Source organism: Myotis daubentonii, chromosome 15, assembly GCF_963259705.1.
Source record: "Myotis daubentonii chromosome 15, mMyoDau2.1, whole genome shotgun sequence".
NCBI lineage: Eukaryota > Metazoa > Chordata > Mammalia > Chiroptera > Vespertilionidae > Myotis > Myotis daubentonii.
The window spans coordinates 26,111,333-26,133,374 of record NC_081854.1 but is presented as its reverse complement, the minus strand read 5'-3'; the positions used below and the strand labels follow the sequence as shown (position 1 = coordinate 26,133,374).

Below are 22,042 nucleotides of genomic sequence, written 5' to 3'. Positions count from 1 at the left end.
TTTAGCCTGGGCTATATTTTTTCATGTAGAGTTGCTTCCATCAGCTCTATCTTAAGCATCAGGCCCCTGGGATGTGAGCACCTTGGACCCAACATTAAGCCCTGAGTCAAGAATTACAACAACTTGAGTCCAGGACAGAAGGGGGAGGGTTCGAGGTCATGCTTCTGGCCTCACAGCTGAATGGCACTAAGGAAGTCCTGATGATCTGAGTCCTAGAGAAAGCAGAGTAAGGTGGGAGGTCTGGGGGGGGAGGATCTGGGTCCCAAGGGCCAGTTAGGCCACACTCAGCTCCTTGCCCTTGTGCATGAGTTAGAGATGGAAGTGGAAAATGCTGCCATAAGTTGCATGCCTCAGGGACCAGCCATAACAGACTTGGGCATAGAGCAATGATGGCGAACCTTTTGAGCTCGGCGTGTCAGCGTTTTGAAAAACTCTAACTCTGGTGCTGTGTCACATATAGAAATTTTTTTGATATTTGCAACCATAGTAAAAGACATTTTTGATATTTATTTTACATATTTAAATGCCATTTAACAGAAAAATCAACCAAAAAAATGAGTTGGCGTGTCACCTCTGACACGTGTGTCATAGGTTCGCCATCACTGGCCTAGAGTCTAGTCTGAAAGTGGGGGGCAGCAGAGGTCAGTGAGCTGAACTAGCCCCCAGGGACCAGCACTTGGTCCACAGTGTGGACCCCTCCAGAGGACATGGTCCAGGGATCCCATTCTCCAACCAACAGGGCATCCAGCCTGCCCTTCCCAAGCACCACATTGAAGGAACCATTGGGAAAGCCCACTGCCCATACATCCGAGGTCTGCCAGCACATGGGCATCACAGCTTGGGCACATGGGCATCACAAGCCAGAATGGCAGCTACCACTACCAATGAGTAGTCCACACTGGTCCCATCAGGGTAGCTCCCAAGGTATATATAGCTTGTAACTCAGGACACTGTTCCTGCAGCTTGACATGAGGATATGGTCTCGGGCCATGACTCTAGGAGGGCACAGAATCCCCAAACCACTTGTAGGGGGCAGAGTCGGCTGTGTCCCGGTAGCGCTGGCCCAAGTACTGGACCTCTCGGTACCCGCAGTTCTGGTAACCCTGGGAGGGTCCCATGGGGGCATGTGCTGGAGACAACCCATCAACATGTTTCTCATCTCCCTACTCCTCCCTTCAGGTTTTCCACTCTAAAAATCAAGGAAAAAATATCCTCTGGTGAGGATTAACCAAAAATTCAGCACAGATCAACAAAGAAAGAGAAGGAAGCCTTCTAGAGTTAGAAATGTATTACAATGAACCCTTGAACAATGCTGGGATTAGTGGTGCCAACCCCACATATAACTTACTTTGGATTCCCCAAAAACTAACAGCTTGCTCTTGACTAGAAGCCTTAGAGTCAATATTTTGTATGTATTATATAGTATATTCTAACAGTATGCCAGAAAAAAGAAAATGGTAAGGAAAATACATTTATAGTACTGTATTTATTGAAACAAATCCACAGTTCAAACCTGTACTGTATAAGGATCAGTTGTATATGATGAGAATGGTAGGGTTACATAGGTGTATAAATTTGTCAGAACTCATCAAGCTGTACATTTTTAGGTCTCTGCATTTCACTGTGAATTGAATTTATAAAGTAAAATTGCCCACCTAAACTTTATAAAGTAAAACTTTAGGTGACTTGTTATGCCACCTTTTCATACACTAAATGTCCATGAGTGATTGGGCTGTATCTGGGTTCTCTCCAAGCCCATTGTCTGACGTGTACGCCATTCTATGGTGTTTATTTATACAAGCCTTGTAAATACCTTTTAGTATCTGGAATGGCTAGTTGTCATCATCTTATTTTCAAGGTTTTCCTGTCTCTTGCTAATTTTTTCTCCCAATAAAATGAACTTTAGACCCAACTTGCTTGGCTCCAGAAGAAATACAAACACAAATGGGAGGTTTATTGGGGTTGCAGGAAGTTTATAAATTAGGCAGATTTGACATCTTTGTGAACTTGAACCTGGCTTCCCACCTCCCTTCTCACAATTCCTCTCTTGGCCTCCAGAGTACCCTCACTCTCAATTCTATCTCTGGCTACTCTTCCCCAATCTTTTATACATTTGCTTTCCTATGTGCCCCCTCCTCCCTTTATCTCAGCTCCCAAATCCCACCTTCCTACTGATCCTGGGATCCTTCCCCACTCTCTGCTTATTTCTCCACATCTTATCTTCTAACTGTTTTACTTTAGCTTTCATTGGGCAAACTTTCTGAAATGATTCCAAATCCAGATGCAGTAAAGGAAAATATTGACCAAAACAAATTTTTGCATGGCAAAATAAAAAAAGACCAAAGTAAAAGAAATGACAAACTAGGAACAAATTTTGCAATTTATGCCCTAGAGGGGTGTATGTGCACACGTGAATATAATATTAAAGCTGGAAAGAAAAAATCCAATCCATGGGAAAATGGGCAAAATATATGAATGAACTATTTCAGAAAATATGCTCAAACTCAATCATAAAAGCAAATTGAAGCCACATTTTGATACATTTCCGATCGATCAGACTGGGAAAAAGGCAAACCAAAATTTTGGCATTTCACTCTGTTCACAAGACTATGGGAAAACAGCACTCCAATACATCCGCAGACATACAACATGGAACATCACCTATGAGGAAATCTGCAGCAAAACTACATATGCATTTATCCTTTTGCCCAAACAATCCCACTGTTGGAACCTATCCTGGGTGAAATACAAGTTGTAGGACCTTGTACAAAACAACTAGACAGTATTCTTCAGAAGGTCAGTGGGGATAGACGGGGGACTGGTTCAGCCTAGCCCCATTGAGAGCCAAATGCAATGTGGGATCTTGATTGAATCATCCATTTTTAAAAACGTTGTGAGCCCTAGCTGGTTTGGCTCAGTGGATAGAGCGTCAGCCTGCGGACTGAAGGGTCCTGGGTTCGAATATGGTCAAGAGCATGTACCTCAGTTGTAGGCTCGATCCCTGACACCGGGGCCTCATGCCGGGAGGCAACCAATTGATGTTTCTCTGTCTTTCCCCTCCCTTCCACTGTCTCTAAAAATAATGGAAAAAGAAGATTCAGGTGAGGATTTAAAAAACAACAACAAACCTTTTGAAGTACATTTTTGGAACAACTGGAGAAATTTGTATATTGGAGAATATTGTATCTTGGTTAAATTCATTTGGTGGGCCCTGGCAATGTAGCTCAGTTGGTTGGAGCATCGTTCCATATACCAAAAGGTTGTGGGTTCATTTCTCTGATCAGAGCACTTTGCTAGGTTGTGGGTTCCATCCCCAGTTGGGACATGTATGGGAGGCAACCAGTTGATGTTTCTCTTGCCCTAGTTTCTCTTTCTCAATAGGAACATATCCTCGCGTGAGGATTTTTTTAAAAAATTCTTTGGTGGGCTAATGGTATTGTGGTTTTATGAGAGAATGTTCTTACAGGGTATGTGTTGAAGCATTAAGGGTAATATCTGCAACTTTATTTTTTTTTAAATATATTTTATTGATTTTTTACAGAGAGGAAGGGAGAGGGATACAGAGTTAGAAACATCAGTGAGAGAGAAACATCGATCAGCTGCCTCCTGCACACCCCCCACTGGGGATGTGCCCACAACCAAGGTACATGCCCTTGACCAGAATCGAACCCGGGACCCTTCAGTCCGCAGTCCGACGCTCTATCCACTGAGCCAAACCGGTCAGCGCAGCAACTTTATTTTTTAAAAATATTTTTTATTGATTTCAGGAGGAAGGGAGAGAGAGAGAAATATCGATGAGAGAGAATCATTGATTGGCTGCCTCCTGCACGCCCCCCCACTGGGGATGGAGCCCAAAATCCAGGCTTTTGCCCTTGACCAGAATTGAACCTGGAACCCTTCAGTCCTCAGGCTGACACTCTATCCACTGAGAAAAACCAGTCATGGCTGCAACTTGTTTTTAAATAATTCACACCAGGAGACAATAAGGTAGAAAGGAGAAGTATGGAAGCCAGACATCTCTAAATGTACCCTGTTTCATACTTTTTCCTTTTGAATTTTTATGAGTTTATTTGAACCAAAACAATTGCCGGGAAGCAAGATCTCAAATGCTCCTGTTTAATACTTTTCACTGTGGAAACATGATAAGTTTTTAAAATGAGAAAAAGAAATCCCTAAAAATTCAAAACAAACTTAAATAAATGACCCTGATTATGTATCAAGTTGGTGGCACAATTGTTTCCAATAAGAAGTATTTCAGGTGATGTTAAAACAGCAGTTTTAGACGATGTTTCCAGTGATATATAGATTCTAACAGAAAAAGAGCAGCAATGAAATTTTAAACTGAATTCAATAGCTTTTATTGTTTGTTATAATATTGGTATTTTTACTTTGAAAAAAATACATGACGTAAAATTTTGAGACCCTACATTATCTTACTTTGAAATTACATAGCCCTGGCTGGGTAGCTCAGTTGGTTAGAGCATCGTCCAGATAGACTAAGGTTACAGGTTCAATCCCCAGTCAGGGCACATACAAGAAGTAACCAGTGAATACATAAATAAGTGGAACAACAAATTGAGGTTTATCTCTCCCTTCCTCTCTCTAAAATCAATAAATAAACTTTATAAATAAATTACATATTAAGACTAAAGCAGATAGTTTTGCTGTTATTGGAAACTGTGATTTTTAATGTAAATAAAAAGAGATGCATATGTAAAATCAAAGAAGTGAATACCCCATGATCTTGCATTTGCATTGGAAATATCAGAATGAACATTCATGTGTCTTTCTAAAATATATATATTTCCCTAAGTCCACAGAAATGTCTAGCTGCCTCCTGCACACCCCCCACTGGGGATGTGCAGGAGGCGGCTGATCGATGTTTCTCTCTCATCGATGTTTCTAACTCTCTCTATCTCTCTCCCTTCCTCTCTGTAAAAAATCAATAAAATATATTTAAAAAAAAAAAATTAAAGGGCAGATAGTAGGCAAATCCCATGTGCAGAAGAATTCCAAATAACTTATGCTTATTCCACTCTCGAGATGGAGCTGAACTCCCACCATGAAGCGTGAACTGGGAGTGAATAATGAGTTCCTTTCAAAGAGCATGGAAAGGGAGTTCGGGTTTTTGTTTTAAGTAACTTTATAGTGGAGAAATCTGACAAATGCTACATTAGCCAGGAGATCAAAGCTAACATGTAGTGTGGTCAGTCATGGTGACAGTGTTTATCCTTGATATATGTTGAGAATTGCACTTTACTTCTGTGGTCTTTTCTAACAAACAAAAAAACATAAACCCAGTCTAATGATAAGGAAAAAATCAGACAAATCGCAAATGAGGAAGATTCTACAAAAATACCTGACCATTACACCTCAAAACTACTGAAGTCATGAAAAACAAAGTATGAGAAATTCTCAAGCAGAGAAGCTGAAGGAAACATAACTAAATATAAGCTGGTATCCTGCTTGGAATGCTCAAAAAGAAAAGAGATTAGGTAAACACTAAGGAAATCTGAATAAAACATGAACTCTAGTTAATACCAATGTTTTTAAAAGGTTTCCTATTCTTATCTCTAGCACAGAAACAAGAGCCAGAATTTTAACAAAATATTCATTTGTGCTGACTCAGACTGAAACTTCAAGAAACCAAGGTAGCCAATAAAATTGTTCTGAAAAAAAGAAAGACCAAGTGCGGTATATGGGTCTTATTTTACAGTACTATTGTATAAAGACATTTTGAGGCAGAGAACATAGAACACAGTCCGGTGTTAGATGATACTTAGACATTAATTTTCCTGGGTTTGAAAATGTTTAATAGTCCTTATCAGAGAAACATCATGAAGCATGAATTGACAAATGGCTGGAATTTAATATATTTCAGCAAAAAAAAAAAAAATAGAAGTATAGATGAAACAAGAAGGGTAGAATGTTAGTAATGGTGGAGAGGTATTATTCCTCTATTGTTGCATACTGTTTAAAACATTCATAATAAAGCGTTTTAGAACTATCAAAACCGGAGCGGTCAGCTATGTCTCAAGAAAGGACACAGACCAAACCTACACAACGTGACCTTCTGAGTTGACGCTCTTGACTGTTGTACTGTCCTTTACGTAACGCAGAGCATTTCGTCCATTTTCAGCCAGTAAAAGCCTCCAGCTGTCACAGCCTCCAGGAAGCGCCTCCTCTGAGCTCCCACAGCATGTCCCTAGTGTTTCTGGGGGTCCTGCCTGGTCCCTTGTCTGTCTGCCCACGGCGCCCAGCGCCTCCAGCCTCGCCCAGCGTCGCGCACCTAAGTGTGTTTTACAACTTCCGGAACGGCCTCCGCGTTCCCCGAGCTCTCAGAGGTTCCGCTTCCACGCTAGGGGCGGACCAACTGACGTCAGGGCGCTCTCATTTGGCCTCTGGGAAGACCCACACTCACAGACTCAGGTCCTTCCATTGGTCCGATTTTCCAGCATTCTGATTGGCCTATATTCTTCCTTGGGTGGGCCCTCCGGGTATGGCCAGATTCTCATTGGCCTCCGCTCTAAACGCAGGCGTCTGACATCACGCACCAGCGCCCGTCGCTTTCGCTCATAGGTCATCCGCGGGCGCCGACGGGGACCAACCCAGAGAGTAGACAGCGGAACCGGCGGAGGCCAGGCGGTGGTAGCGGCGAGAGTGAAGGCAGCAGCGATGGCTGGGGCGGGGCCGCTCCCGGGACTCCCGGGTGCAGGAGGACCCGTGGTCCCGGGCCCTGGCGCCAGCATTCCGGGCAAGAGCGGCGAAGAACGCCTGAAGGAGATGGAGGCGGAGATGGCCCTGTAAGGCCCGCGACAGGACGGGATAAAAAACGTCCCAGAGCCGGGGCCGCCGAACCCTGGAGCAATCGGGCCGACATGTGACTTTATCATGGGGAAATGGGACCTTGGAATTGTGGGGGCGGGAGTAAGGCGAGGTTGGTAGGGATGAAGGCGCCGTGTCGATATAGTCAAAGTCCCAGAATTGGTGCAAGAGCCTGAGCTTTGGTGTCCTGTTCCCCCAGGTTTGAGCAGGAAGTTCTGGGGGCCCCGGTAACCGGAATCCCAGCTGCCATGCCCGCAGTGCCTACGGTCCCCACGGTAGATGCGATGCAGGTCCCAACAGCTCCTGTGATCCGCCCGATTATCGCGACCAACACATACCAGCAGGTACGTCTGAACTAAGGCATCGTCAGTCAGAGAGCACCATCCCTGGAACACAGTGTGTGTGTACAGAGCACTAATGACATGTTGGTTTGTTGATTGATTTGCCTGACAAATATTTTATGTGCCAGGCACTGAGGACACAGTAATGATTAAGGCAAACAATTGTTCTGCCCTTTGAGAGCTTATAGAGCATGTTGTTTAGAACTTTATGCAGTGATAGGAATGTCTGTATCTATTTAAAATGTATATTTGAATCAAATAGTGTCTGAATCTCATTAGTCATATTCAAGTGCTCAATACTAGTTATGTATGACTAGTGGAGAGAGAAACTAAACAGAAAACAATTAAATGAAACTTTGTTCATTCGGTCAACAAATAATTATTGGGTGCCTTATATGCACCAGGCACTATTCTAGGAATTAGGCATATATAGCAGAAAACAAAACATAGAACAATAATTACCACCTTTTCGGAGTTTAAATATTACTTGGGAGAGACAGGTCAAAGTAAAATCAGAAGGACAGGTTTATCAGCGCAGTCAGGGAAGGCCTTTCTGAGGAGGTGACATTTAGGCAAAGATATTAAGGACATAATGGAGGGAACCATGCAGATGTCTGAGCCATGAAGCAGGTGTGTACCTGACATGTTCAAGGAACAGCAGGGAGAAGAGTGTGGCTGGAGCGGAGTGAGCAATGGAGAGTGGGAGGAGATGAGGACAGAGACACCAGATCTGTCAGGGCTTTGTGGGTCACCATAAAGACCTTGGTTTTTGCTCTGAAGTGGGAAACCACTGAGGGATTTTGAGCAGAGGGGTGGTATGGTCCAACTTAGAGGTTAATGGGGTAGCTCTGGCTATGTGTGGAGAACAGAGTGTAGGGGGGCAAGGGCAAAATCAAGGAGACTGAGGAAGAGGCTATTACAATGATCAAGGCAAGAGACAGTGGTGGCATGGGATGGGGAGAACAGGCTGGACATAATTTCAGATAGTGCTGAGTGCTATGGGGCAGATGAAGTAGCATGATAGTGAGAGAAGTTGCTGCTAAGCATGGGCTAAGGACAGCTTTAGCTAGTGTGATCCCTAAAGGTTGACGGATAGCCAGCCCCACACACAGTGCAAAGAATGGGAACTCTTGGCCTCCCAAGGTGAGCCAGCCAGGGCAGTTTGGGAGCACTGAGTCAGGCCCCTTACCCCAACCTCCTTCCCAACAGGTCCAACAGACTCTGGAGGCCCGGGCAGCGGCTGCAGCCACAGTGGTTTCTCCCATGGTGGGTGGCCCTCCTTTTGTGGGTCCAGGTAAGTAAGGAGCAGTGGGGTGAGGGAGCCAGGGGATTAGGTAGGGTGGTAAGAAGGGATGCCCAGAACTTTCTTCCCACCATTCTTGTCTCTTCTCTCCCAACAGTTGGCTTTGGCCCTGGTGATCGGAGTCACCTGGAAAGTCCAGAGGCTCGAGAAGCGATGTTTTTGCGACGAGCAGGTAGGTCTGGGGCCAGGAAACCCACATTTAACCAAGCAGTCTAATTTCAACGACTTCAGCCTCTTGCTTGATTCATTGTTCTTCTAACTTACCCTGTTCATTTCATCCCTACCCTGATGTTGTCATCTTGCTAAAGCACAAACCTGATTATGTATTTCAAGTTATTTTGCCTTAATAAGGCTTAACTTGGTCATTGTAAACCAACCTCCTATTGTCATTCCTAATCCCTACCCTTCACTCTGTTTCTTCATAGCATTTAACACCTTATAACAAGCTCTATAACTTATTACTTTTTGCTTTCTCTAAAATATAAGCTCCGTGAGGGGCAGAAGTCTTGGTGTTTGCCACATAGTATGCATTACCTGCTATTAGTTGTTGATGAGATGAACAAACCATCAACAAGCACCAGGCTGTGCACCTGCCAGTCAAGACCCTACATCACATGGCCCCTTGCAGAGAGAGAGATCCCCACATCCTTAAACTTTGCTGGAATGTGCCAGCAATTCTCATGTTGAAGTTCTCTCTCCTGCCCGCTGTCACCCAACTATAACCTTCTAAAACCTATAAACTAAACCAAAATCAAACTAACCAAAGTCAACTAACATCTGTCCTCTCCACAGACCATTCTTTTTGTTGCAGAGGTGAATTTTATATACAAAGGCAAGTTTTGTGATATTATTTCTTTATGAAAAGGATATGGTACAATTTCTATTAGATCAAACATGTTAAATCCTATTGTACTTTTTAAAGAATCTGGTATCTGAGAAAACATCTCTTACTCTTTAGTATGGTTTTGATCAAATGCAAATCAGATCTAGTCACCCTGCCCAGCTTCCAATCCTGCTGTGACTCCTTGGTGCTCTCAGGAGGACATGCATGGCTCAGCCAATAAGGCTATGCTTGGATGCCTACTGACCTCCTAACCACTTTCTTACGATGTTCTCTAACTCTGACTTCCTCGATTATAATTATACTAAACTGAAAGGGGGAAAAGGTTTTGTCTATAAATGTTCTCCTTTGCCAGTACTTTTTCCATTTGTCTTTTGTGTAATTCTTCATTATCTTTTGGGTTTCAGCTCCCAGGTCCCATTCTTTAGGAAACCTTCTCTAGTGCCCCTAGATAGGTCAGAAGGCTCCTCTGGGCTCCCACTATTCCCTGGGCTTCCCCCTCCTAGCCCCAGCCACTATGCCTGGACTTTCCCCCACCCCAGCCCCAATCACTCTGGGCTGTCACCCTCTGGTAATGGGTTAATTCCCTCCTACTCTGGACCAGGAGTTCCCTAAGAGCCTTGGTCTTTTGGTGTGTCCCTGGCATTGCCCTTAAAGAGAAGGAGGAGGCACAGAGGAGATCCTCAATGGTAAATTTCTGCTGAATGAACAAATGAAAAGACCCCTGCACCTCCCCACACTCTTCTCCAGGATTTTTTGGATGGTGAGAGTACCCACACACTCACACACACGCCTTGCCCCAAGTGCCCTGGTCCCCCATGACACACACCCCCATCTCTCTCTCCCGCAGCTGTGGCCCCCCAGAGGGCCCCTATCCTGCGTCCGGCCTTCGTCCCCCATGTGCTTCAGAGAGCAGGTGAGGGGCAAGGGTCATCATCCCTGACACATAACCCCCCCAAGCCCTCTAACTCTCCCACTAACACCCTGACAGATTCTGCTCTTTCTTCTGCAGCAGGTGGTCCTCGCCCTATGGCCCTGCGGCCCCCTCACCAGGCCCTTGTGGGCCCCCCTCTGCCTGGGCCCCCTGGACCACCTATGATGCTACCACCAATGGCTCGGGCCCCGGGCCCCCCGCTGGGCTCCATGGCTGCTCTGAGGCCTCCCCTGGTGAGTGTGCACAGGTCGCTGATGGCCAGAAGTGCAGTGGGTGGGGAGATCCTTGATCCTGGCTTGATGGACTGTGTCTAAGTCTGCCTTTTCCCTGGCTTTTCATGTCTCTGCCTTCTCATTCTCTCAGACTGTCCTTCTAATTTTGTGGTCAAATCTCTGTTTTTTCTTTGAGAAAACAGTAGAGAGAAACATATGCTCTGGTATATTTCTATATCTCATTTTTCCTCTGATTGGCCCTCTCTGTTTTTCTGTCTTGGTGTCTTTCTTTGTCCTTGTGTCTGTTCATATGTGTGTATCTCTGACTGTGTTTCTCTGTCCCTGTGTCTGTCTCTGACTAGACTCCTTTCTCTGTCTCCATATTTCTTGCCTGCTCTCTGACCCCCGGGCCCTTGCTTTGTTATACAGGATTAGAATGGGAGTGAAGTCTGAGCCTTGAGCTGACCCTCTCATTCACTTCCCTTGCCCACAGGAAGAGCCAGCAACACCCCGAGAGCTGGGCCTAGGCCTGGGGTTGGGCCTTAAAGAGAAGGAGGAGGCAGTGGTGGCAGCAGCAGCCGGGCTAGAGGATGCTAGTGCAGCCGTAGCTGTGGGAGCAGGAGGCACCCCAACTGGCCCTGCCGTCATTGGACCCAGCCTACCACTGGCCCTGGCCATGCCTTTGCCTGAGCCTGAGCCCCTGCCCCTCCCTCTGGAAGTTGTGCGAGGCCTGCTGCCCCCACTGCGCATTCCTGAGCTCCTGTCCTTGCGTCCGCGACCCCGACCCCCGAGGCCTGAGCCACCCCCTGGCCTCATGGCTCTTGAGGTAAGTAAGGAGCACCACAGTGGGCGTAGAAAGGACTGGGAGGGCAGACAGGAGCCATGGGCTCACACACACACACACACACACACACACACACACACACACACACACACGTAGTCCTCTATTGATGGCAGTAGGAGGGATTAGAAAGACATGGGAGAGGGTGGCAGAAACACATACCCACACCCAGAACCATATCCTTTAACTGGAGGCAGAAGAGCAAAGGAAGGTGGGAGCGGGGCAAAGGAAGAGGGGAGGCGGGGGGGCAGATGGGTCCAAAAGACTCCAACACCAAGCCTTTGCTCCCCTTTCTTCTGCAGGTCCCAGAGCCACTGGGTGAGGACAAGAAGAAAGGAAAGCCAGAGAAATTAAAACGCTGCATTCGCACAGCAGCTGGGAGCAGCTGGGAAGACCCCAGCCTGCTGGAGTGGGATGCAGGTAAGTGGGCCAAAGTCCAGGGTCAGGCATTGCTGAGCCAAAGTCAGGCCAACCTCTCTTCCTTGAGGCAGAAAGAGGGAAGATGAACCAGGTAACTTCACAACTGCCTCCTCTCTGTAGGGCAGGCATGGTTGTTAGCACACCTCATGGAGGACTAGGCTGCGGTTCTGAGGGGCAGGCCCTCATCCAGCCACTGAACAGAACTTGACGGAGGTGACTGGCACTGAGGACCTTCTGGCCTCCGTTTTATTCATGAGGGGCCTGGCTTGAAAACATTCCTTTTTCTCCCAACTTCTTATGAAAAATGTTAAACACTGAATTGCACAGTGAAGAGCAACATATATGCTATCTAGATTCAGCAGCTACTTTGCTATATTTATTTTATCTCTCTGTGTGTATGTGTGCTTTTTGGGTTTTTGCTCAATCATTTGAAGCAAGTTATAGATTAAGTTATCACTTCACTCCTAAATTCCTCAGTATTCATCACCTAAGAAAAGTGACATTCTCTTTCATGTCATAATACCATTAACATATCTAAGAAAATTAACAAAACTATAGTATCTCATGTTTGATTTATATTCAAGTTAACTCAGTTCTCCCCCAAACTATCTGTTATAGCCATTTTCCCCCAAATCAGGATACATAGTTTTATGCCTCTAGATTTTTTTAAATATTTTTATTGATTTCAGAGAGGAAGGGAAAGGGAGAGAAACATCACTGATGAGAATCACTGATCAGCTGCCTCATGCATGCCCCGTACAGGGGATCAAGACCACAACCTGGGCATGTGCCCTTGACCGGAATCAAACCTGGGACCCTTCAGTCTGCAGGTTGACGCTCTATCCATTGATAATCTAGGGCTCTAGATTATCTTTTAATGAGAATGGTTTCCCCCTCACTGCCTTGTCTTATGTATAATAGTTATATGAAGTGTCCAGACCAGGTGTCTTGTAGAAGGTCTCACCCTCTGAGTTTGTCAGATTATTTTCTCCTGGGTTGGCCTAGCATAGTGTTCGGCAAACTCAGTCAACAGAGCCAAATATCAACAGTACAACAATTGAAATTTCTTTTGAGAGCCAAATTTTTTAAACTTAAAATATATAGGTAGGCACATTGTTACTGACTTAATTAGGGTACTCCTAAGGCTTAGGAAGAGCCACACTCAAGGGGCCAAAGAGCCGCATGTGGCTCGCGAGCCGCAGTTTGCCGACCACGGGCCTAGCATGTCCTTAATTACCACAGAAACAATGGAGCAGCCCCAGTTGTAGGTGAAGAAAGATACCTACCTCCCATCCCAGTCCTTGACTTCTACATCTTCTTGGGTAGTTTACCACCCCAGGCCATGGCCATGGCAGCATGGCCCAGATGTGGCCAGTACAGGATGTAGACCAGTGGTTCCCAACCTTTTTTTTGGCCCTGCCCCACCTAAGCATCTCTAAAATCCTGATGCCCCCCCAACCCCATGACATAAAATTTTTATTATTCAAAAAGTGAACTCCTATTCACGTGGAGAAAGCCTAAAAGGCCATTAACTTTGTCTACACAGGCTTCCAAAGAACATGGCATTCATGGAAGAGGAAAATAAAAGAAAGAAAGGACTAAGAAATTGTTTAAATATAATAATATGAAGTGATATGAAAAAATAGCAAAGTTTCAAAACATACAATAGAGAACTAAAATGCATAAATATGTCACCATATATGTTTATATATGTATATATATGTATATGAGGCCCCTAGAACCGTAAGAAATGCAAAAGATTCAGATAGTAACTCATTCTTGAATTGCCCCCCTATGGGGCATGTGCCCTACTTTGGGAACCACTGATGTAGATGTTAGATTTGTGACATTGGGCAAGTGACTTAGCCTTTCCAGTTTCATTTTCTCATCTCCAACAAGGGGATAATAATAGTATGTGTTTCATGGGGAAGAGATTCTTGGGGCGTAAGCATGATCAGTTGAGGCTCAGCCCAGAGGATATGTCTGGAAATGGCAACTGAGGTCAGCCTTGGAGAAGGATCAGGCAATGTGTTCAGGTTTCAGGGTCTCTGTGGGAATTAAGAGTGGGCTTTGCAGAGAAAGCAGAGCTGAGGAAAGATGAAGTCTGTGGTACTAGGGGGCCATTATGGGAACCAGCAGTGTCAGGGACCCAGGGAATGTCCATGGGGAGGTATCCAGGAGACCAAGGGCTCAGAGAAGAAGCCAGGGCTGGGACAGAGTTAGGGGCTTCATCGTGGGAATGGGTAAGATGTCCCTAAGGTGGGGAAGGATAGTACAATTAATTAAAAGAACTACGGAGCCAGATGCCTGAGTTCTTGTCCCAGTTCTACCATTTCCTGTTAGAGCCACTTGGCCTCTCTGTGCCTCAGTGTAAAAGGGTTGTTGGGAGTTCCGGATGTGTTAACCCCATGAGTGCTTAGTGGACAGCCTAGTACGGGTCAATACCGTGCAGGTGTTGGCTGTTACTACTAAGGGGGCCACTGCTGAGGGATACAAAGGGAGGATGGCTGGAGGGGGGGCGGGGCAGGTGCCTCAAAAGAAGGTGAAGTTCTTTAAATAAGGCAGACACTTGACCAGGCATCTACATCCTCTGACCTCTCTTCTCTCAACCCCAGATGATTTCCGGATCTTCTGTGGGGATCTGGGCAATGAGGTGAATGATGACATCTTGGCACGCGCCTTCAGCCGCTTCCCATCCTTCCTTAAGGCCAAAGTGATCCGTGACAAGCGCACAGGCAAGACCAAGGGCTATGGCTTCGTTAGCTTTAAGGACCCCAGCGACTATGTACGAGCCATGCGTGAGATGAATGGTGAGTGAGGCTTCCCCTAGGGACAGTGGGTGTGATGGCATCTGGCCTAAACCTGACCTTGAGATCTCCATTCTCACAGGGAAGTATGTGGGCTCTCGCCCCATCAAGCTGCGCAAGAGCATGTGGAAGGACCGGAACCTGGATGTGGTGCGCAAGAAGCAGAAAGAGAAGAAGAAGTTGGGCCTGAGATAGGGTCTGTGGCTGGGCACCCGCTCCCACTTGGCCGGGCGCTGGCTCCTCCCCATAGTTATCTTTGGAAAACCCCCAACTATTCACCCACCCATCCTCCCCAAAACGAGTGTCAATAAATTTTTGTTCATTTCCATCGCTGGCTTGGCTTGAAAGCACTCTTTGGGGTGCAAAGTTTAGCGCATCCTCCACCTGGGAATAGTGGGGAGCTTTGAGAATTAACCCAGACAGAAATGCAGACGGGCATTTTTCAGTCCCTCCTGTGTTCCCATAACATCTGGAGACATCTTAAGTGCACGCTGAGTGCAACCCATTCTACAGAAGAGGAAGCTGGGGATATGGCAGGGCTGAAGCCAAGCTGAGGCTCAGACCCATGCTCTTCTGACTCCAGCCTGTGTTCTCAGCACCAAGGTAGGGGTTCTGGGCCCTGCCCTTCTGGAGCTCATAGCCTTCTAGGCTTTCAGCAAACTTACCTAGGGCCGCACAGTGCGAGAGATACATTGGTGATAAGCAGTCCCAGGTCATTTCTTCAGAGCTCCTGGTCCAGTATCAGATAGTGACGGCTCAAATGGGTCAGGGTTGGGATGGGGAAGCAAGGTGCAACCTGGGAATCCAGAAGGGCTTCCCCTTAGGAACTGGTCACTTCTGAGACTCTCATCCTTTTCTGTCATTCTCTCCCAGTCTGCACTTCTCACCTTCTGGATCTCCGAGACTGTTTCCCAATTTTTTCATTCTGTAAACCCTCTCTCTAGTCTCCTTGAGTGTTTATCTTTCTCTGTGAGTGCCCCTGTTTGTCCCTTGCTATGCCTCTGTATCTCTCTGAATCAGTTCTCTCTGTATCTGTGGGTCTCCTCCCATCTCTTCTCAGCTCCAAGCTTGTCTCTGCCTGTCTGAAGAAGTGTCCATGCAGGGCCTTGAATACCAACCAGACTAAAAGCTTAGACTTTGCCACAAAGGCAGCAGTTGAGACAGTTCAAGCAGGGAACTGGCATCACAGATCTGCACTTTAGAAAGTCCTGAGACTACTGTGGGCTGGAGGCCTAGAAAGGGCGGGGGCAGGGATGAAGCAGAGTGGGAGATTGCATGGTTCCAGCATGAGGAAGGGATGAGGGTCTCCCAGGAGCATAGTGGTCAGAACCCTGGATTGTTGGGGGTAAGAGGGGAAGTGGGAAACAATGCCAGTCTCAGAAGTTAGCCACTCAGGAGAGGTGTCAAATTCCCTCTGTTTGTCTTTCGCCTTTACTGCCCCCTCTCTGATGTCACATTTTCCAGTCTGGTCAGAGGGTGAGGGCCTCCTTCTCCAGCAGGAAGTGCCCTTCAGTCCCCTGCCACCTGGGCTGGACCACCCAGCCTGGGGACCCTCAAACCCCACCCCACCCCCATATCATTAGCCCTCCCTACTCCTGCTCAGCCTCTGCTGACTAACCGCAGGGGCAAAGGAGGAGATAAGGAAGGAGAATAATGCCAGAAAATGGGGTTTTAAAGTGTGCATTTAAATCTTCCTGAGAACAGAGAGAAATTGATTGTGAGTTGAGAGACAGATGGACAGAAATGGAAGGGTGGGGAAGGAAGCAGAAAAATGAAGAAATATGAGTACTGTGAGGCAGTACAATGGGACTGGAGATGGGTAGAAGAGAGAGGCTCAAAAACAAAGACCTGGGGAAGGTTGCTGTGTCATTGGAAGCAAGTTATAGACATCATAATACTTCACCCCTAAATATCTCAGTGTTCATTTCATTATAGAGACATCAGTCATATCATGATACCACTGTCACATCTAAGAAAATTAGTAATTCTATATGTCATATTCAGTTTATACTCAAATTTCCCATTTGTCCCAAACTATTACAGCATGGAAGGGCATGGACTCTGGAGATGAAGAAAGTCTCCCTCAATTTCCTCTTTTCATAAAATAGAGATCAGACTTGTACCTACCTCATAAGAAAATTAAATGAAGGCCCATGGCACTGTTGGTGGCATGCAATGAGCCCTCAATAAAATGTTAGCTATCAGTATTACTGTTATTTTTGTTGTTGTTGTTAATCCTCCACACCCAAGGATATTTTTTAGATTGAATTCTAATTTTTTTTTTTTTTTTTTTAGAGTGGAAGGGAGGGAGGCAGAGACATGTTGATTGGTTGCCTCCCGCAAGCGCCCCAACCAGGGCAGGGGATGGAGCCTGCAACCCAGGTATGTGCCCTTAATCGGGAATTAAACCTGCAGCCCAACCTGGGCGGGCTATTTCTGTTGTTATTGTTTATTTTTTTAATGCTATTGTTATGAGCGATGCTGCCCAAGAGCAGCCCCGGAATGCCCTCAAAGCCCTGGAAGGGGAGAACTCAAAGCCTGATCAGGCCTCCCCTCCATCCCATCCCCCTCAGTCCCCCTGTGGATTGTGACGTAGGCAGACCAAGGGTCTGGCCGGAAATCCCCCTTCCTGTTGCAGATAAGCCTGGACCAGCCCAGTTGTACCCAAACCCTCCTCCCCACCTCCACCACCCATTTCGCAGAATCAAGTCCCCAAGATGGAGAACCTGTCCACCAAGCCCCCTGCCCCACTCCCATCACCCCCCTGTATCCCCCATTGCCCAGCCTGCTGTTCCCCAAGCTTCTGTCCAAGTCCTAGCCATCCCTGCAGCAGGACAGCCCCAGCTACAGGAGGCTGGTGGCCATCCCTGAGGGGGGGAGGCGAGAGGAGTGTAGCTCAGCCCCGCCCAGCCCCCTGCAACTCGACCTAGCTTCAACCCCCAGCTCTGACGTCTTGGAAAATTCCCCCCTGTCCAGGCCCCCAGGGGAGGGGATGCATGGTATGAAATGGGGCTGAGACCCCCAGGTGGGGACAGAGGAACCCACCAGAGGTGAGCCATCATGAACTGGGGACTGGGGGTCTGGACTACTGGGTCTGAGGAAAAAGGGCTGAGGTCCCTCCTGGTCTGGGCAAAAAGGACACTGGAGGCCAAGATTCCAGGGTCTTGGGGAAGAAGGGAGCAGAGGGCTGAACTACTGTGTCTGAGAGAAGCAAGGGCTGGGGCCCAGACTGCAGGGTCCCTACGTGTCCCCAGCTCACCCTGTGCCTTTCCGCCCCTGCCCAGAACATTCACAACAAGCATCCATGGACTTGTGGAAGTGGGATGAAGCATCACCACAGGAAGTGCCCCTGGGAAACACACTGTCAAGGCTGGGTAGGTTTGTGGGGCTGAACTGTGTGTGTGGGGGGGGGGGGGGGGAGGCGGGGGGACCCAGATGGGGGCCTCCGCTGACCCTGACCAGCCCGATCTGACTGCCTGCAGAAGGAGCTGAGCTCGGCTTCTGTTTCCCTGAAGTGGCGCTCCAAGGGGACACACTGACAGAGACATGCTGGAAAGGTGTTTGTGAGCTGGGCCCCCTGGGTGCTGGGGAAGGTTAGGTCTGAGGGAGGAAGGGGGCGTGCCTGGACTCCTGGGGTTTAGTGGGGAGAGGGCTGCGGGCTTGAACTCCTGAGGTTGAAAGAGGAGGGGGCTGGGTCCTGAGTCCTAGGTCTGCACGAGTAGGGGCGGGGGGGTGGGGGGGTTAATACTGGGAGAGTGGTTGCGGGGGTGCTCTAGGCATTGCTCACACCCTTCCCTAAACTCAGCTACATCTTTACCCCTCGCAGGACTCCCACACTGGGACCGGAGCTCCGCGTCACCGCACCCAGAAACTCCATGGGGGGCGGGTGAGTGTGTGCGGAGAGGCGGGGAAGGAGTCTGGGGTCTTTCACCATGGCTGAAGTTTAGCTTCCCTGACTTTTTGAGGGAGAATGGAGATAGGACTGGGGACGCTTGTGTCCTCCACGTGGCCTGGCCCAGATCCGGGAGCCAGGGGACTCCTGAGGCGGCCAGGGGGCGGGACAGCTGGCCTCCCCTCACTGCGGTCTGTTCCTCCTCGCAGAGCACGCCTCTCAGGCTCCTTCGTGGTCAGGAGACTGGATACAACGGGGATGCACCGGGTGGGACGCTTGGAGCCGAGTCCCGCCGGCGCTGGGCCCCGCCCCCCCCGCCCCCTCCGCTGAGTCTCCGGGGGTCGCAGGCCACAACACTACCACCTCCGCGGGCGGGACCCACTCGTGGTCGCGTGCCCCCACCACAGCGAGCTCCCCCGGCCGGGACTGTCCCTTTGGCTCCCACGGCGCCGCATACTGGAGCCAGGGCCTCCGCGCGGAGGGGCGCGCCGACTCCATTCCCTGGAGCGGGCCTGGGGCCTCCGACTGTCCCACCTCCTGGGACATGGGGCTGCATACGGCTTGCCCCACCTCTTCCAAGGAGCACCAGAGTTCCGATCTCACCGCTTCCTCCGAACCGAAGCAGCAGTTGGACCGCGCAAGTTTGGCTCGTTACCCCAAAACTAACCACCGAGGTGAGAGGTCCGGAGACTTGGTCTGCAGGGAGCGCAGCTGGGGTCTAGGGAGGCGGGCCTGGACGCCGAAGGGGGTGGGACCCGTGAAACTGGCGGAGAGGGCGGGACTTTGGTGCCAAGGTAGTCAGTCTTCTAGGGAGCGAGGGACAAAGACCTGAGCTCCTGAATCAGGCGACAGGGAAGACAGGAGGGTCTGGACTGGGGAAACCTGGACCCTTGGACCTTCGAGGTGAGGGACCCCAGACTCCTGAGTCATCGAAGTGACCTGGACCAGGGCCAGAAAACCTGAGTATTCACCTGCCGCCCCCCGCAGGTCCCATTCAGCTCTGGCAGTTCCTCCTGGAGCTGCTCCAAGACGAGGCGCGCAGCAGCTGCATCCGCTGGACAGGCAACAGCCTGGAGTTCCAGCTGTGCGACCCCAAAGAGGTGGGGCAGCCTCCCAGACCCGCCCAGTCCGGCCCTAGTCTCCTCCAGTTTCACTCGGCACCACCATTCATTTTGCCTCGCCCTTGGTCCGCCCAGCATGCCCTCACCTCAACCGCACTCTGCCCTACCTAACCTGTGTCCGGACTTTACGGAACCCTGCCCATCTCTTGCTAAGCCCTCCCGCTCCCACCTTCTCTGACTAAGCCTGGCCTTCGCCCTAGGTGGCGCGACTGTGGGGTGAGCGCAAGAGAAAACCCGGCATGAATTACGAGAAGCTGAGCCGAGGCCTGCGCTACTACTACCGCCGGGACATCGTGCGAAAGAGCGGTGGGCGCAAGTACACGTACCGCTTTGGGGGCCGCGTGCCCGGCCTAGCTTATCCAGACGACGCTGGGGCTAGGGCCCGACAGGGAGCAGCAACCCAATAAAAATACCCGGTCAAACTTCCTTCGTGTGCTGTCTGCATCCTTCTCAATGATACCGACTAGGCCCCTAGACCCGCTGGGGAGCCTGTGTGCACCGCACCCTCACCCACCAAACCCCTCCCACACATGACCAAAGTAGACCCAGACCTAGAGGACTTACTGTGTGCTCAATGTGTGATGAGACATGCAAAGGATTCTAACTCAATACCCCCACAGGCTCTACTGTGTGCCTGCCCTGTGCTGGAACTTGTAAAGAAATCAGACCCAGTCACTAACTTGTGACTTTTCCTACTCTGTCCCCCTTGAAAAGATGACTGGGGCTCCAAAAAGGGCTTACTGTGTGCTCTCACAATGCTAGGGACTGGCAAGGAATTAGACCTAGTGCTTACCACCACCTCCCGCTCTCCCCCTCCCCTTCCCCCCAAGCCGTCTACTCTTTCCCCACCCAAGCTGGGGAACACAGAACTCAGACCTAGACTCCAAGAAGAGCCTGACCATTCTGGAAACCACTGAGCCCCTAAAGAGAGCTTTCTGAGTGTTCCTGTGGAGAATGCTGGTGATACAACAGTGACTAAGGCAACTCTGGATCCTGCCCTTAAGGGAGACAGACTCATCACCAGACAGGGACAGCCCAGAGTGGTCGGCTTGGATAGGAAAACTCCAGGGTATGGAGGGATCCAAAAGGAGGAACCTTACCTTGCCTGGGGAAGAGGAGGTCAGGAAAGGCTTCTAGGAGGGAAAAAAACAGCTGATTTTAGAAATCAGGCAAAGAATGTTCCAGGCAGAAGAAGCAGCATGGGCAGAGGCCTGGAGGTAGGAGATCTCATAGCACTGTTCAATGAACTGAAATATCACTGTGGTTGGAGAGAGCACCCTGGGTCAGTTCACAAAGAATCTGTGGGGCCATGCTAAGGAGCCTGGATTTTGTCCTGAGGTCACAGGAGAACCATAGAGAGGTTAGTCATGGAAAGGATTTGGGCTTTAGGAAGATCTTGTTGAAGGGAGTGAATAAAGGCATATAAACAGGTAGTTCCACAAATAATTACAATGTTGATGAACACAGAATATAAGAAGCCCCTGACCCAGTAAGACCTGGGCACTGCACCCAACACAGTATATGGGAGGGTTTGGAGGCCAGACCAAGAGGAGGATGAAAGCAGTTCTTTCCCACAGCTCCTTTGTCCAGTCCCCATTAGGCGCTTTATTCACACAAGAAATTCACTCTTTCAACAAATATTTATAGTGTACCTCCTATGTGCCAGGTGATATTTCAGGTGCTGGAGATACAATGGTGAATAAGACAAAAATTGCTCCTTTACGATCTTCTATTACATTGAGGAAAACAAAAGAAGGTAAACACAATAAAAGGATGTCATGTCTGAGAGGATAAGTGCTATGGAGAAATAAAGCGGAGAAGGGAGATAGAGGCTGACAAGATGGCAATTTCAAATGTTTAGTCCAGTGATGGTGACCCTTTTGAGCTTGGCGTGTCAGCATTTTGAAAAACCCTAACTTAACTCTGGTGCCGTGTCACATATAGAAAGTTTTTGATATTTGCAACCATAGTAAAACAAAGACTTATAGTTTTGATATTTATTTTATATATTTAAATGCCATTTAACAAAGAAAAATCTACCAAAAAAATGAGTTCGCGTGTCACCTCTGACACGTGTGTCATAGGTTCGCCATCACTGCTCTAGGGAGAGTCTACCTAGAACCAGGTCACATTTTGATTCTGGGTCAGGGCACATGCCCAGGTTTAGGTCTCAATTCCCAGTGGAGGGTGTGCAGGAGGCAGCCTCTCTATGATTCTCTCTCACCATTGATGTTTCTACCTCTCTTTCCCTCTCCCTTTCTCTCTGATATTAATAAAAATATTTTTAAAAAAATAATTCTCATTTTTCTTTTTCATTATGCGTGCATGAGAACTCTCCCTTCAGGATTTTCCAACTCCATTTTGAATAAGGTTTTATCAGTTTTTACAGAGATGAGGATAAAAAGGGGGGCCCAACTGTGTAGGTCATTTGTAAGGACTTTCGCTTTAGACTAAAAGTCAGACCAGACACCAGGGTAGGGTTCTCAGTTAAGGAAGGGGAATGAT

General features: G+C 48.3%; 2 protein-coding genes and 1 pseudogene across 9 annotated transcripts; 2 read left to right on the top strand and 1 right to left on the bottom strand.

Moving 5' to 3' along the window:
- Positions 1–72: 72 nt before the first annotated feature.
- On the bottom strand, positions 73–1,156 carry LOC132216991 (EEF1A lysine methyltransferase 4-like; annotated as a pseudogene).
- A 5,424-nt stretch (positions 1,157–6,580) lies between these two features.
- RBM42 (RNA binding motif protein 42) lies at positions 6,581–14,852 on the top strand. 3 transcript variants are annotated; one of them, XM_059666802.1, is made up of 10 exons: positions 6,581–6,803; positions 7,025–7,169; positions 8,376–8,460; positions 8,567–8,641; positions 10,161–10,226; positions 10,323–10,477; positions 10,950–11,282; positions 11,600–11,717; positions 14,333–14,527; positions 14,607–14,852. In XM_059666802.1, the coding sequence occupies exons 1-10, from the start codon at positions 6,676–6,678 to the stop codon at positions 14,717–14,719; spliced, it is 1,413 nt and encodes a 470-aa protein (XP_059522785.1). In that variant the 5' UTR covers positions 6,581–6,675; the 3' UTR covers positions 14,720–14,852. The 3 variants fall into 3 exon arrangements, with proteins under 3 accessions (XP_059522785.1, XP_059522784.1, XP_059522786.1); XM_059666801.1 differs by having other exon boundaries at positions 10,302–10,477; XM_059666803.1 differs by lacking the exon at positions 10,161–10,226.
- Positions 14,853–15,005: 153 nt separating this feature from the next.
- ETV2 (ETS variant transcription factor 2) lies at positions 15,006–19,963 on the top strand. Of its 6 annotated transcripts, XM_059666809.1 has the most exons (6): positions 15,006–17,898; positions 18,007–18,081; positions 18,351–18,410; positions 18,626–19,090; positions 19,404–19,516; positions 19,738–19,963. In XM_059666809.1, the coding sequence occupies exons 1-6, from the start codon at positions 17,829–17,831 to the stop codon at positions 19,942–19,944; spliced, it is 990 nt and encodes a 329-aa protein (XP_059522792.1). In that variant the 5' UTR covers positions 15,006–17,828; the 3' UTR covers positions 19,945–19,963. The 6 variants fall into 6 exon arrangements, with proteins under 6 accessions (XP_059522792.1, XP_059522789.1, XP_059522793.1 ...); XM_059666806.1 differs by having other exon boundaries at positions 15,006–16,906; positions 17,809–17,898; positions 18,351–19,090; positions 19,404–19,963; XM_059666810.1 differs by lacking the exon at positions 18,351–18,410.
- The last annotated feature ends 2,079 nt before the right edge of the window (positions 19,964–22,042 follow it).